This window comes from Semicossyphus pulcher, unplaced genomic scaffold (genome assembly GCF_022749685.1).
Source record: "Semicossyphus pulcher isolate SPU_LCO1_2020_fin unplaced genomic scaffold, fSemPul1.0.p SCAF_16, whole genome shotgun sequence".
Taxonomy (NCBI): Eukaryota; Metazoa; Chordata; class Actinopteri; order Labriformes; family Labridae; genus Semicossyphus; species Semicossyphus pulcher.
This window is the reverse complement of record NW_027211670.1, coordinates 1,134,623-1,151,518: the sequence shown is the minus strand read 5'-3', so window position 1 is coordinate 1,151,518 and position 16,896 is coordinate 1,134,623. Positions and strand designations below refer to the sequence as shown.

Below are 16,896 nucleotides of genomic sequence, written 5' to 3'. Positions count from 1 at the left end.
TGGACGCTAAACTGTTACTGCAGGAAACACGTTGAATCAGTACGTCTACTTATTTCACATCAGTTCTAGTACTTCTACTTGAGTAAGGCATGTTTGTACCTTTGCCACCTCTGTTAGCATGACGAGAACAAAGGCACTAAAATTGTCCTCGTTGTTTTTGTCACATTATCACAAAACACGCAGCACAACTGCAGCTTCTGAATCTCTTTGAGAACTTTTTAATGATCTTTGACAACAACTAATCTGAAGGCAAGCTGCAGATAAAATACACACATGGGTTATTAATGGCTTTAAAGGTCCCATATTATACTGCTTTTCAGCAAGTTCACACAGGTCTCAGAGGTCCCAGAACAGTCAATTTGAAGTCTGTTGCCTAAAAACCCAGTTTGTTCCTGGACTTCGGCCAGCCTGTAACTCCCTCTACTCAGCTCTACTGAGAATAAGCTGTTTCTGTGTCTGTAGCTTTAAATGATAATGAGCTGTGCCTGTCCACGCCCCTCTCGCTCCGGTACCATGCGCTAATTCGGTTGCTATTGGCCGGCTCTGCCTTCAGTCAAAGAGGGACAGGCACCTTCCTTCAACATCGACTCTGGTTGGCTATTGTAGGCTGAGATCAGTAATGGAAGCTCCTATTGGTATCTGGTATCCTCCTATCCAAATGAGACCTCTATAGAAAGCTAAGAAGCTGGCCTCCACCTTGATACCGGAACGGAGCGGCAGTTCAAAGGGAATATGAAGTTATTATAGTAAATACACGGGGAAATGCGGCATTTCTGACGGCCGATTAGTAACGACGAACGGCAATCCGTGGATACTTATTGATGGAATAATGCTTTTGGACTAAATACTTTACTGGATTACATCATCTGGACCTTTAGCAATGTACCAGGAATGAATTTATGAAAATAATATGCATCAGTGGAATACAGTGAGCCTTCATCGGTGAGTTACGTCAATTTTGTAAATGTTTGTTTATGTTCTGTCGCCGTTGATTGCACCCGCTGTGGTGATTGGATCTTTTAATGGTTAATATCAATCGAATCTTGGGCTTGATCGTAGCTTTCCAATGATGTGACACATGAGTGGCAACATAAAGTTATCATCGTAGCTGCGGGGCAAATGTTGTAGCAATCGCGATGACGGCCCGCCGACGGGCCGTAGAGAACAGGTTTTAACGTAGTATAAGGAAACTATGTTACCAACAGTAACTTACGTTAGCTGCTATGCTAAAACCACATTCAACAGGCTGTCACGCTCGATAGGCCGATACAGTAAAGCAACATAACCTCAGATGAAGGAGGTAAAAATAGACTCCTGTGCTCGTTTGTGCAGCCATCAACAGAGCAACTATTATTGGCATTGTAACAATAAGTATGTGTCTGTTGTTGTTCATGTAACAAGGACATATGTTGTTGTGGTAACAAGGACATATGTTGTTGTGGTAACAAGGACATATGTTGTTGTGGTAACAAGAACATATGTTGTTGTTGCTCTCTTTGCCTGTCTCTATCCTGCATCTCCTTCTATCCCATGTTCGGCCCATCCAGTCGAGGCAGATGGCTGTTCAACATGAGCCTGGCTCTGCTCGAGGTTTCTGCCTGTTAAAGTTTTTCTGCCAATGTGCCGAATATTGCTAAGTGCTACTCATGGTGATTCATGTTGGGCCTCTCTTTAAATAACATAACAAAGAGTCGGTCTAGACCTGCTCTTTTTGTGAAGTGTCTCGAGATAACTCTGGTTATGATTTGGCGCTATACAAATACAATTTGATTGATTGATTGATTGATTTGATTGAACTGCTGTGCTATGTCCGTACCTTCGCCATGTTTATTTTACCGAAGCAGCGCCCGCAAGGAAGTTTCAGGGGGCAGACCAAACATTTATCTGGGGCGGGGTCACCAACCTGCAGGAGGTGTTATTGCCCTTCATGATGTCATGTAGGGAAAAGCTGCAATCAGGCTGTGTCAGCACACATTTTCTGAAAAGTGGAGCAATCAAGAGAGGAGAGGATAGACTTTTCTCATTTCGGGGGGGGGTTGTAGACAGGCAGGGGGCGCATATTATTGTTAGAAAACCATTCCAAAGTGAATTTTGCATAATATGGGACCTTTAACTAACAGTAGTCAACGAGGAAAATCTGAGTCTAGTCACGGGCAGCTCTAATTAACATCATCATTAAGAGTATGTGTCTGTGTGTGTGTTGGTGTGACCGACCTGCCAGTAACTGCACTTTAATTACTGACTCGCATGTCTTAAGGTCCAGGAAGTCTGGTAACCTCTTTAGCTTAAATAATTTGTCTTGATCAGCAACAAAGGCTCTCAGAGTCCCACGGGCTCCGGCCTGACCTCATCAATTATTCCAGCCTGATCTGCTGAGTTTGGACTCATGTTCCTCACACAGGTTGCATGTGGAGGAATCATCATGGAGTGCTGACCCAGTTAGAGAGCGACAAGGAAGTCCTCTGTGGCTGATGAACGATGTCACAGGAAATGATGTCTCTGTTACTAAGAAATATTAGTCAGTAAAGACATGATTATTTTATACTGTTAATCTTTAAATGGAAATTCATATGTCCAACTTAATCATGAAAATGTCCACTTATAACATATTTATTCTATGATTATAACATGAGCTGCATCTATAGATGTATTGCCCGCCCGGAGGCAACAGAAGGTCCAAACTGAACATCCTCTGAGGGAGTGAACTTGTTAGCAGATCATTTCTAACAGTTTTTTTTTAAATATGAAACCAATAAATGAAGGAAATACATGAGTTTCTTTTTGATCGGCTGCTAAGTGATCCAACATCTTCACCAGCTGTTTGGTGCTGTGCAAGGAGCCGGGGAGAGTGAACCAAAACAGTAAGGTTTGCGGTCATAAAACCCACTACGAGCGACTTCTTTAAAGTAATAATCTGGAAGATGTCATGTGAGTAAATGTCTGTTAAGTCTCGATCTATTGCTGAATGAGGTAACACAATGGTGACTGAGCCTGTGGCCCACTGATGAAAACCTTTGCATTTGCAGTATATAGTATTATTATGGACTACCAGAGAGGGTAGGCGGAGCTAAGCGGCTGCTTTTCCGCTCTCTGCAAGTGTTGCGAGTCAGTAATCTACTATGGCTGAACAAACAAAGAAAAGATGGATGACTGCAGATACAACTTCAACAAGAAGTGAAAATCCAAAGAAGAAGAAACAAACTCGACGCTCAGATGAAGGCAAACAGTCTGAAAAGGAAAGCGACCGTCAGCCAGGAAAATCAAGAGTTACAACCGGAGCCAACCGAGGACGTCACACATGCAGCACTGTCTGGATATCCGGGAAGTGTGCTCCTGCAATTACCGTTTATCACCATAGGTGCCGCCAAAGAGAACGATACTGAGATCTTTGAGATTAAAATGATTTAATTCCACCAAAGTATAAAGACTCTGAATAGATCAAAGTACATAAATAAATATTGCACTTTTTTTACTTACAGATTTTACTTCCTGTATGAAGGTGAACTAATGGCTTGTAGAAATTATCAATTCTTTTTCAATACCACTTGTTTAAAATGATTCTGTCTGTGACTTTTACCGTCAATAGTTTTGTATAGTTTATATTCATGTTCAGAGTCTTCATTTCCTCTTTGACTTTGCTGTCCCTTCGTCTCTTGTGTTGCTTTGCTTCCATCCTTTGTTTCTTTTCCACCATTAGTCTCACCTGTCCCTGCTTCCCCCCAGTGTGTACAGTCTTTGTCTCCCCCTGTTTCTTTGCCAGTTCATCGTCTATCTCAGTGAGAAGTTGTGTCAAACCTTTTGTCGACTGTTTTCTCTGTGGACTCTTTTGGATTCTGCTCGTAGCTCCTCGTGTTTTCACCTGTGTTGTTGGATTTTGTCTTTTTCTTTTGGATTCTATTTCCAGGATTTTTACACAGTAAGCCGTTGTTTTTTGCCTTGTCTTTTGTTTTATTAAATAATTCTCTCCCCTTTTTGTTGACAATAAAGGAACCTAAGCTATTACAAAACAGATCTACAATCAGACACCTCAAAGTAAGGAACTGTTGGGGAATGACTGAAGAATTGAAGAACAAAAAAAGACACATATCTGCATCTGTTATGTCCACTTTCTTTTCATAAGAAACATCAGTATGTGTGTCGGCCCTGAGAGCCCCTCTGTGAGCTGAACCCTAAACCCCCGAAGACTAAAGACTACAGAGTTCCTCCCTGGAGATGTCATTACCAGCTCTTTGAGAGGAGATCCAACGATGGGAGGAAGAGGGAGAGAGCTTTTCAAACACGCTGCAGAGCCGCTGCAGACTCGGAAGGGACAGAATCCAACAAGATCACATGAGATTCATTGTTTTAAACACTTCATATACAGATTAATAAAGCTGGAATACTGCCCCTGTTACAATGACAGGAGAAACTTGTTTCTGATATCTCTCATCAGAGCTTTGAGAGACTTTTATACAGCCCAGATAGATGCAGTCCTGTGTGTCACGCAGTGCAGAGCCACAGTCCTCCCTCGGCCGGCCTGCATGCTCTGTGAGACAGCAGGGAAGCTAACTCTGACCCACTTCTCCGTGAAACATCCTGCCATATGCTGCTGCACACACCCTATGCACACACCAGTCATCAAATCGTCCCCAAACACAATCTAAGAGCACACACTCCTCTAACACCTTTAACCAGGCCGGGAGGACACAGAAACAGACCTCATACTGCGAGCGAGCCTGCCGGGGATTGGAACGCGCCTGCGAGGAAACACAGACCAGAACGATGTGAAGGACACAATCACAAGTTTCACTCTGTTGTTGAATCAACTTCAAACTCAGAGTCCAGGCTTTGTTTGCACTTTTGGCTCGTAAGTTCCTTTAACTTGCTGGCATTTCATGGAATTTATTTTGCAGAACTTAAAATTGTCTCATTTTAAAATTCAACACATCGAGGTTTAAAGGTCAGAAAAGCAATTTGACTTCAAAACCTGTGATGGAACAATGTCTCAAGATTCAGAGTTGCTGCAAACTTTGTGAAGGGATTCAGTTCCCCGAGTGCCCTTTTAAAAATGCTGGACATCTACGGCTGCATTTTAGAGGATAATCAGTCTGAGTAATTACCTTTCTCATCTCGTGTTCGCTCTCAAAAGACGCCACCGCATGAGAACAGCCATCTGTCTCCCATCAGCTCCATGTTGCATTATGAGGTCAAGATTTCTGTTTTGATGGGTTTGAGTTTCAAGAAAAACAAAAGCAAGAATGTTTCCAAAATCCAACTTTTTTTAATGATGTAGAGTTTAGCAGATACTGAACCATCCGGACACACAAAGAGGAATGTCTTGAGGCCATCTGGCCACCGTACCCTGATCCTCCTTCCCTCTCCTCTGCCTTCTCTCCCTCTTCTGTTGGGTAATTGAGATTCAGGCCCACAGATGGACTTGTCATGGATGCTGGCTCCGACATCGCTGTTACACGTCCAACTATCTGTGGAGCCGCAGACATGAGAAGAATCCCTCAGCTTCATGGCTGCAGCACGCCGAGTAAATTACAGCAACCTCCCGCCTTCAGAAGTGAGAACAGGCCTCAGTCCGTCAGAAGACAGACCGACACAGACACAGGGCAGCTCCCTTTGCAAATGCAACCACTCAGGTTCAGCCAACCCAAACTGCTGTCTAAGTAATCTGTTATAATGCATTCTGCACCTTTTGTAGCCGACATCAGCTCGTGCTTGTTCATTCACACTTCTCAGGACATTGACTCTGTTGTGTAGAGCACCAAATGTTTGGAGGTGACAGCCGGTTTGGATGCTCACATTCCTAAGCCAATGTGGACAGGAAGTTTAAGTGTGGGGTGGTTTATTAATGATATTTATTACAATATACAGTTATTAATAACAAGGGTTGGTTACTTAAAAAATGTATTCTGATACAGTTACTAATTACCTGTAATCAATCAATTTTAAAGTATTGTAACTGATTACTTTCAGTTTCTTTTGGATGACTTCAGCACTAAATCTGCAAATAAAGACTTTTGTAATGAATGCCCGTTTAAATTACAAGTAGCAATTATGCACATTTAAATGTACTTTGTTAAGTATGCTGTTCACACAACTTCACACTCAAACTTGTTCCAGTCTGGGGCTTGTGTTTTTACCCACACCATCCCGGCCGCGGCCTCACCAGAGTCACTAACTGTTGTTCAGTAGTAGAAGAAGACGACAGGTTAGCTAACATTTTAACTAATTCTGTGCAGCTAACGTTAGCGGTTGGTCTTACCTGTAAATGTTTCTTTAGATGTGGAGTCCTTGCATAAGACAGCTGGAAGGCAGAACCATTCCCACCCAGTGGAAGCATTTGTTTCACCACAGGCCATGGCAACCAGAGACTGTTGATGGCAACCAGAGACTGTTGGTGGCAACTTTGAAGAACGGTGTTGTGAGACTTGTGTGTCCTGATGTGTCGCAATGTGTGCGTGCAGGTGCACGGTATTATCAGAGACGGTCAGACGAACGGTTTAGAAATGAGATGCCGAATGTTATAGAGCATCTTTGGTATTTTATCGTCTTCATTTTAAAATCAAATTACCTTTTTTTCTCCTGTAACTGTAACAGAATACAGTTCCCTGGTATTGTATCCTTATTACGTAACGCCGTTACTTGTATCCTATTACTCCCCAACCCTGTTAATAACTGTAAGACGAAAGCTGTAAACTGTAAGACTGTAAACTGTAAGCTGTAAGACTAAAGCTGTGTTAAGAACAAAAGCGAAGGCAGTTTTCCACCAGTGTTACTTGTTTGACCTCAGGATCATTTGTGTTTATTTGCATTGGTGAAACAGAAATTCCCTCCTTAAAAAACACTGGAAACCGTCTGCTGCCGTGTCTGGGATCGCAACATCACCCAGATGCATACCAAGCTGGGTTAACCTGCCCTCCTCCTCCTGAGCTGTGTCTGAATGAACTGTCCTGCTGCTTCCAGCTCCTTGAGGCTGACCAGTGCCCAGTGTGATGAGCTGTTAGCTCAGGTCAGTACCAGGATTTCTCTGATGGACACCAACTACCGGCGTTCTGTTTCAGCTGTGGAGCGCCTGTCCATCTGTCACTGTATCAAGAGAGTCACCGATGGGCTGAAATCGGGCATACTACAGCGCTGTGAAGCCAACATAAATTGTTAGTAACAGGTTAAAAAAATGCCTAAATAATTATATCATGATGCTAATTTGTAATTTGTATAAAAGCATGCAGCTTACAAACACCTGCATTTTGAATTGAGTTTGTATCACTCAAATTCAGTTGCTCTTGGTTGAAGCACACCTTAATGGTTTCTCAATGTGAACTACAAGATGCAATAGGTTGACTAGATAATGTAATCTTAGCTCAGCTGGACTTTTTGGCTGCCCAGTAAAATATATTTAATTGCACCAGGTAAGAAAATAAAACCATTCCACTAGTAAGAACGAATAGTCGTGAACCGCCACAGTGATCTGCAAACATCTGCAGTGAGTCAGCCTGGAGAAGACCCCTCACTCACAGCAGGACCTGCACTGGCCTGCAGACAGCTCCACACACACACACACACACACACACACAGACACACACACGCACACACACACGGTGTTAAAGCCACGGGCAGAACAAGCTTTAGTGACTGTGTGACTGACTGACGTCTGATTGGTCGGCTGGTCGGCCAGCTGGGCAAACCTAAGAATGTGCTTCTTCTCTGCAGAGTGGAAGTACAGCTGCCATCAAGAGCCTGCTGTTTGTTGTTCTACATAACACTCCCTGTAATTAGGCAAACTCTGGGCTGCCAGTAGCACATGCACATGCTTCTAAACACACGCACACACACCAGCATGCATGCTCGTCAGATTTCCTCACAGTACGATGTGTTTCATGAGCAGTAGAAGAAGAAAGGCGACAGAAGCTGAAGCAGAAAATCCGCTCCAATGTTCAGAAGTTTGTCATGAAAGATTACGGAGCTTGTTCAGCAACTAAACTGTGATTCAAAGCTTTAAAAACAGGACTTTAGCTGAACTCAGGATCCCATTTAATGAGATGTCATTACCAAATATCCTTTTTACGGAACGCACGGCCTGCCACTGATGCTCACAATGCTTCCTGCACTTACCTGACATCAAAGCATAAGAACAAAAGCAGGAGAGAGCCCCACGTTCCCACATGTGAAGAACGCCACGGATTTCACCGCGCTAATAGATTCCCTGTGCATTTAGTTAGAAAAAAAAGCAGGAAAATGAGGACAAAAGACACATAATCCTGTTTCATAAGCACTATTCATAAATGTGCAGGAAACACTTCACGGGCGAGTGAGGACTCCAAAATCATTTCTCCACCTCCATCACGGCGCCAAAGTGATTAAATTCATTAAAATCTCTTCAAGTAATTGCAGCTCATCTATGGCAGAGTAAATATTCAATTAATAGTGGCTTTTTGATAAGTGTGATTCCTTCAATCCGCCGAGCACAGCCTCGCATGTCTCCTCGTCATTAATTAAAATTTCTCTTTGGAGGTCAATTAAATTTCCCTTAACTATTCATTAGCCACAATACAGGGCAGCACGGAAATCTATTAGCGCAGGAGTTCATCGTCCTTCTGCAGATTTGATGTGCGTGTTGTATAAGGAGGTTAGGGGGGGTTAATCTGCCCCTTTGCTGTCCTCCTGGGCAGGAGACGAGATTTAAGCTCTCTCTGTGTGGAGGTGGCGAGCTGAGCTGCAGCGAGCCCGAGCAGAAGCTCTTTACGGCTCTCTGTAGCGTGTTTGGCCAAGGCTGACTGGCTGCCAAACAGCCAGAGACAGAGCGCGGATGAATCAGCACTGACAAGGTGAAGCCCGCCTCGTGTTCGCCGGCTGACAGCTCAGGTGCTCAGAGAGATGGAGACACAACAGATTACATTTAGGCCGCTGCAGAGAGAGAGCGCAGAGGGAGGAGAGCGAGAGATAAAGCAGCAGGGAAAGAAAAGAGTCCAAAATGGCTTTTGGAAACTTTTCTCCGAGATAAATGAGAAAGTTGGCCTGTGATGGTGTACAGTGTGAGTGTGTGGGGGTCTGTAAGGCTCACCAAAACTGTGATGCCCCAGAGAGGCAATTAATAACTTTACACAGCAGTTTCTGGGGTTTCTTTCTGTAAAATGTTTAGAAATTCTGGATCAGTTTGGATCTTTTTTGCTTTGTTAACCAGAATATCTAAAACACCCAAATACAATCTACATTTCTGCACTCAGAGACTGTTGGTGTTTGGGATCGGTTTTGTGTACAGTGTGATGTAACACATGACGTAATACAGCCCTTCAACATGTGTATGAGGTAATTAAAGTGAACTGTTGCATCCATCTGTGGATACAGGGTTTACAGCTTAAACTCAGTAAGGTAACGATGTCATTTAAATTGGTTGATTTGCAGATTCTTAAGTAGCTACAGTCTTATAATTTAGTTTTTGTTATCCTTATTCCATGTAGGCTCAGGTCAAAAAACGGCAGGCATTGGCTATTCTTGAAGAATTCCTTTAAACAATCGCTGTGTCTCAATTCAGGGGCTTCAGCCTTCCAAGGAGGCGGCCTACGGAGGATGAGTCATTCGCTAAAGCGAAACTGAAACCAGACGGTCCGGTCTATGGAGGATTTCCTGTTTGCGTCACCAGCTGTTCCCGCCCTTACCCTAACCTTACAAAGTGCTGATACAGTTGCCTAGCAACAGGTAGCTAGCGAGCTAACTAGCAAGCATAACTAACTTTGTTTCAAGTGTCCCTTTGATTATTCATAACATTTGTATCGCTAGCTATTCGAGTGAGTTGAAACACAAAAGCTTTTACATTTAAAGTGTGTTCCTCGACTACCATCTCGCTTGAATTGGCGCGAAATGAATCTCGGGATATAATGTTATTCCAAGTCCTCACTCCAGGCACCCGATGGATCCTTCTTAGCCCGGGAAAAGGAGGGCACATTTGTTGGTCGCATCTGAAGGAGCCTTCGAATTGGGACAGCCTTCGACGCGCCGCTGTGACGCAATCGGCCTTCAAAAAGGAGCAGCCCCTGGATTGGGACATAGTTAATGTTTATGTTTTTGTTTTGCTGACGGACATTTACATGACTTTTGTGAGTCAGGAGAAAAGGTGGAAGTTATGTCAAATTGTCATAGATCCTCAAAATCTGTATTCATGGCAATACTTTCCTGGTATGTTGAGGGGATTAAATGCAAACAGGCCGGACTGCTGAAACAAAGGATGTTTTTAAGGTGGACTTTATTTCACAGTGTCACTCTGACTCGCACAAGTGCCTATTGTAGATGTCTCCACTTTCAGCTCTCAGGACTTTTGTGGTTAGAGATTTTTTGTTTGTATTTATTTTCACATTTGTCTATTGACTTTTAGGTAAAAGCCTTTTGTTAGTGCTCCCTCTCCTTAAACTGTATCAAAGCTGTATCTGCTGTGTTTAGATGTTACTAATATCAGCACAGGTTAAACAAAAACATAAGAAGAAAAAATGCCTTGACTTTTATACTTTAGAAAAACACACTTAATGACTAAAAGAAACCAATGTGGTTGGTACAAGGGAAGATAACCTCCCTCCATTTACCATCACTTCTGTTTTGTCTACTTAGCGGAGATGCTAGTGATGCTATTACGACTACAAGACGTCACGTGTTCAGAAAACATAAAAACAAGTAGTTTTAGTTACAGGAGCAAACAACCAAGGTAGAAGAAGACAGAGATTTGTCCTTTAGTGTTTGAGAGTTGCCTTGTCTGTGCCTTTCTCTCAACTTCCGTCTGATTCATCCCAAGAGTAATAAAATGGTGCCATCCTGAGCGATGTCCTCGCTCTGGACACTCTGCGGGGAAGCTGCTCTCTTAAAGCTCCTCGGGGGAGCAGGGGGGGAGCAGCGGGTGAGCCCTCGCAGGAAGAGGAATTGTTAAATTTAATTTTCATTTCCAGCAGAAATTACAGCAGTGAGAAAATGTATGAGCAACTGTTCTGATCTTATAATTCTATTATTCTCTCTTACAGAGCTGGAATTCAATTCTAAAAGACTAAACTCCTCCAATAAAAGACTCAAAGCGGGGGTCAGAAGGTCTAACATGGGTCTATTTCTGGATCTATTACATGTAAGAGTGCGCCATAGGTGGTAAACTGCGAAGCATCCTATATGCTCCATCACTGCCCGAGGCTAACCCTGCTCTCATCTCTGGCATGTAAACATAAACTAATCATACCATTAATCCCAGCTTGCAACTGTGCACTTTTGAAAGCAGCCCATCTGTGAAGGCTTCCCAATTAGCTGCTGTCATATGGCACACAGCAGATTCCTGATACACGTCCACTGTATCCTCGGTGCACCACTGTACAGGAGCAACTAATAAACAATAAGCAGACTAATCTGCTGTTAGGCTGCAGGATTTCATCAGCAAAGCCCTTAAGATAATGTTACCGTTCTTCTTGAACCAGAACAAAACCATTATGCGTCTGTGAATAGCTGATTCGTTCTGTGTTTTATCTGCAGGAGAGTGTTCCTCGGACGAATAGCTCACATTGTCTGCCAACACAAAGACCAGTCAGGAGCATCGATCAGGGACACACACCTTATCAAACTACAATAGCACCAAAGCCACAAATACACAATAGTAACTCACACTTTAACATCTTGGAGATGCAACCAGCAACAAAAAGAGAGTCAGCAAAGCCGACATCCATCAAACCGACAGCAGAGAACAGCGTGAGTGTTTGGATTTGTGTTCCTTACCTTGCGTCCACCCGTGTTCAGCTTTATGGGCGTGAGGAAGGGGTCAAAGATCATGTGGCTGGTCTCGATGTTGACTGGTGACTGCCTCTTCCCCACAGAGCACAGGTTCCAGGCCGAGTTCACCAGCCCCCAGAATGACGGCACTGCAACACAAAAGACAGGGCGGGCGTTCAAAAGGGCCAACATCTGCGCGGGACAGATAGGAGCGAGTTCCAGCCAGAGGTCGCACAGTGGCGGCCAGAGTTTCTGCTCCAGCGTGTATTTAATTCAGACCTGCCAGACTCACAGTGGGAGAAATGTAATTAGCAGGGTTCAACCGGTGGTGACTGGCAACACTTAAAGACAGCTCCACAATTATGTTTCTGTGAATGTCTTTTAAATTCTAAAATTACAAGAATCTCTCAAAGGATTTCTTGTAGCTTCATTATTATCGTCGTCATCATACTGTTTTTGTGTTCAACATTTTTTGGAAATTTCAAATACAGTTGGAGCAATAATCTACATTAAAAAAGACATATTTTCCCAAACAGTAGAGCCTACATTTCCCATCACACCTGACATAACTGTAACATAAATGAGGGGTTATATTCTTGACATGACAAGCGTCTCTAAAGCCACAGAGGACATTATAAAACCGTTCACAAAGGGACTTAACTCCCCGTTCCTACTATGATTGAACTCATTTGATATGTTAAATTGGTGGCCTGCCCCTTTAAGTGTGGCTGCATTTCATTTTTTCTATAAGTCAAACTAGACTGAATGTTTCAAAAGATTAGAATATCATATGAATTCACTTTTCCTTTCGTTTTTTCCCTGTAAAAGTGGGATCATCTTATATTCGCTGTCTAGACTTTTAAATACCGAAATACGTTCACAACAGTCGACGGCGCCACCTATCTGTGAAGCGAGTGTACCCCTCATGACTGAGGCCAGCCGTCACTCACAACTACAGAGCCAGGGGGATGAAAGACGTAGAGACACGGTGATCGTTCAGAACAAAGTGGTTTAAAAGTCAGACATAAATAAATTGTTTTCTTTAAAAAAATGACTCTTGAACGGGGCGGAGTCTTAGAATCAGGGTCGTCTGATATTCAAAACAATACTGTATTTTGAGTAAAGATACAAAAATATGTTTGTGAACTATTTCCATCGACATCCCACCCTCACGGTACAAGCATCATGTTTCCATGACAACAAATGGACTAAAACCTATTTTAAATAGGAAAAAAAAATTTCTGGTCCAAAAGTTTAGCATTAGCAACATAAAGCTAACACCATGTTTCTCGCATGTTTGTATTATTGCATGCTACATCAAAATCTATTAAATAAAAAGTGAAAAATACCAAAGGAAGTGTGAAAAATAAGGCAGTGAATGTCAGCTAGCTCTTTCTGCCCCTCTTTGATACACCTCACCTATTTATAGGACCTACTGTATGTCACACTGCCAGGCATTTCTGTTTGAACATCATAGGCTCCCATATGTTCGTACCATCCATCTGGAGGATACAGTAGCATGGGTTGCTGGTGTCATACGACAGATGGCAAAGCCAACGTGATAATCACGAGGGTTGCTGGGTCATCTGTAGTGACTTGTATCTGTGTGGTCAAAACCTCCCTGTGAATTGAGATGATATCACTGAAGTGAGAGTGTTGGAATTAGCCTGTGATCAGCTAACACATGTACTATAAGACTGAGAGCACATGATGGCACAGTGAGAGAGTGTCAGCACTGTGGGCGTGATAAGCATCTCAGCATCTCAGTCACTCTCTTATGTAAGACTTGGCCACCGGGACCAAGGATTCGATTCCTTCAACAGGATGGGATGCAGAGGCTGATCATCGTCAGCGAACGCAGGAGGCAGCGCTTTGCCACAATATCTGCTGCAGCCTCAAGCAGCGTATCCCATTTAGGAACACAGTATTACGCAGGGGTGACTCACTGGAATTGTGATATGCAAATGCCTCTGAGATTTCCAACAAAAGGCAAGATAATTTGAAAATATGCAAATTCACGATGAATCAGTCGGAAGTAGACACATCACAGCGTGAGTTCAAAGCTAAAGACGCAGCGAGTCAACAAGTCAGACAAGACTCGGAGACACAGAGTTCGTTTAGAGACAGAGAAAGTGCTACTCCTCTGTTTAAGGATGTTTATTTCTAGGCTGCGCACACACACTTAAATGGAAATGACAGCTGAGACAAAGGAGACACCAGACAAAGAGTGCTGCAGCAGCAGAGGCACTTTTAGCAGGTCAAATGAAGGAAAAACGTTGCACAGTCCGGGGTTATGTGCAGACTGGATGGTGTTTGCCACAATGAATGAATATCAACTGAAGCATTTGGCTAAAGTGACACTGCAGGCGCAAGTGAAGATCATGGTCCAAGCTTACCTGAAAGCTGCACTAATAAGTATTTTCTACTTACATTAGGTAAGAAGACTTTATGTAGCCTATTTTGAACAGTGTAAAGAGTAACCAACAGGAATTTATGTCTCACAGTATTTTACCAGTTTTGTTTTGAATTTAAAGCCCCAACTTGTTTCCTTTGGTTCACTGTCAGCTCTAAACCACCCTGTTTCAGCAGCAGTAGGATGCTAAAAATGACACAGTGAATTACTGCGCTGCAGAGAGTTGTGACAGCATTCTAAAAAACATAAACCGCCAATACTGTCAGGTGGTCGGTGACAAAGAGGTATCTAATAGCCCTGATTTGTTTCAGCTCATGCATGTCATTAAACAAGTTGTGGACGGCGTCTGAGTTACTGTTAAAGCAGTGTTTGTGCTTCCTCTGCCTCGGAATATCCACGGATGTGATGAGGAACTTAAAGTGTTGCCGCTTAACTGTCTGCTCTTGGAGCCAGTAGTTGCTTTTTCAGGATCTAGTTAAGATGATACTGTTCTTATACGTTGGGTATAAATAAATAAATGTGTGTAAAGTTAGGGGCTAAAGTTAGGCAGTAATTTGTTTGATCCACAAACAGGTCAGTGACTCCATGCACTGTAAAATTCAGTGCATAAGACGCACTTTTAATACTTTTGTGTAGTAGTGTAGAGGTATGTTTTTGTGTTACAGGATTTTACCCAGAAGATGGCGCTATAATCTGGCTAATGCTTCATCACAGACGCGCGCCGTCATGAGCGTCCGGTGCAGCCGCCACCCTCACAACAATCAACATTACCGTAGGCTGAGCTCAACGACCGCACTGGTAGCTAGCAGGATTGCAAACTGGACATGTTGAAAACAGATGGAAGGCTGTAATTTGTGTGTTTTGAATGTGTTTCAAATGAGAATGAATGAGAATATTGTTGAAATACTTTGTATACACGTACACAAACACAAACTGCGACTTACATGATGTTCCAGACAGAGGGTGAGTCTGACACTTTGATGCAGGTTTCAATGGAAAGTTTGGGAAATCATATTTCAACATTAGTCTTTTCTGGTTTTATCTTGAGGTTTATTTCTGACTTATCTAATTGTCTGAGTGCTGTTTTGTGGACTTCTTACTCAGGTTGTCTTTTTTTTCAATGCAAAAGCCTTTGCATTTGCAGTGTATAGTATTATTACAGACTAGGTGTCTGTGGCGACTTTGGCGGAAAAAATCACAAGCTGCGCCCAGTTAGTGACGCGTTTTCCATCAGCCAGCAGTGGCTGGTCTGCCAGAGAGGGTAGGCGGAGCTAAGCGGCTGCTTTTCCGCTCTCTGCAAGTGCTGCGAGTAAACAGTAATCTGCTATGGCTGAACAAACAAAGAAAAGATGGATGACTACAGATACAACTTCAACAAGAAGTAAAAATCCAAAGAAAAAGAAACAAACTCGACGCTCAGATGAAGCAAACAGTCTGAAAAGGAAAGCGACCGTCAGCCAAGAAAATCAAGAGTTACAACCGGAGCCAACCGTGGACGTCACACATGCAGCACTGTCTGGATATCTGGGAAGTGTGCTCCCGCAATTACCGTTTATCGCCACATTGTGCTGCCAAAAAGAACAAAACTGAGATCTTCAAGATTACAACTTTAACTTGGTGAATATACTCTGAATATCAACCGGAATGTTTAAAGTTAATAAAATGAGAGCAAAAAAAATGTACACTTTGGAGTAGGAAATGATATAAATTTGGCCTACGGTTGAGATTTGCGCTCTACCGTCCTATCGTCGATGACGTCATCGCACCTGCCTCAACATGACTGCAAGCACAGAGACAGCTGAGCAGGAGGAGTTGGTAAAAAAAAACCGGTGCTACGTCCGTGATTTGGACTTGGTTCGGATTTAAAAGATCGGATGTTGAACAGAAAACAATACTTTGCAACGGTGACGGCAAACAAAGGTAATACGAGCAATTTATTTTACCATCTGAAGATGAAGAATGTGCTCGAGTATGCATAGAGCCAGAGGCTGCGCTCGGCTCAAACACCTGCTCGGTCAAACAACACGGGAGGAAGCAAAAAAGTTTCCCCCACTACCCAACAGCAGACCTCCATTGCGCAAGCTTTTTCAAAGAGTTCGGTTTATGAAAGAAAGAGCAAGCGATGGAGTGACATAACAAGAGCCATCACAGCGTACTTGTGCTAAGACATGGTCCCTTTCTATACAGTGGAGCGCAGCGGGTGTAGAGAGATGATTCAAACCCTTGATCCACGTTACGAACCTCCGAGCCGCCAGTATTTTAACGACACAGAAATGCCCAAACTGTATGGTCAGCTCCGAGAGAAAGTTGAGAAAGACCTCCGTGAATTAAAATACAACGCAACTACTGCAGACTTGTGGTGAAGTCGCACCATGGAGCCTTATATCAGCCTCATGATTCATTACATTACCGATGAGTGGAAACTGGCCAGCAGGTGCTTGCAGACTTTGTATTTCCCTGATGACCATACGGGTGAGGCAATAGCAGAAGGATTAACTTTTGCACTATTTTGGATTACAGAACCTTTTCACTGTTTTTGCCATTTGCCTTATAGAAAACTTCTCTTACTTGAAGTACTGTTAACAATATCCACTTTATTTTTATATTATTGAAGAATTGAGAAACTGTTTTTGTATTTTGTTTTTTTGTTCGAACTGTTTTGCAATATAGAAAACATTCTTTTGTACTTCTGTTACATGTTATTTGTGTTCGTTTGCACTATTTTGCACCATATAGTGCTGGGTTTAATTTTGAGTTTTGAG

At 42.9% G+C, this 16,896-nt stretch overlaps 1 protein-coding gene across 1 annotated transcript in view; it reads right to left on the bottom strand.

Annotated features, from left to right (window-relative positions):
• Nucleotides 1–16,896, bottom strand: part of ca10a (carbonic anhydrase Xa) — a 305,233-nt gene that overhangs the window by 160,203 nt on the left and 128,134 nt on the right. Inside the window, exon 4 of the mRNA XM_069665152.1 lies at nt 11,728–11,870. Within this exon, the coding sequence (XP_069521253.1) occupies nt 11,728–11,870 (143 nt within the window). The remainder of the gene's footprint in view (nt 1–11,727; nt 11,871–16,896) is intronic.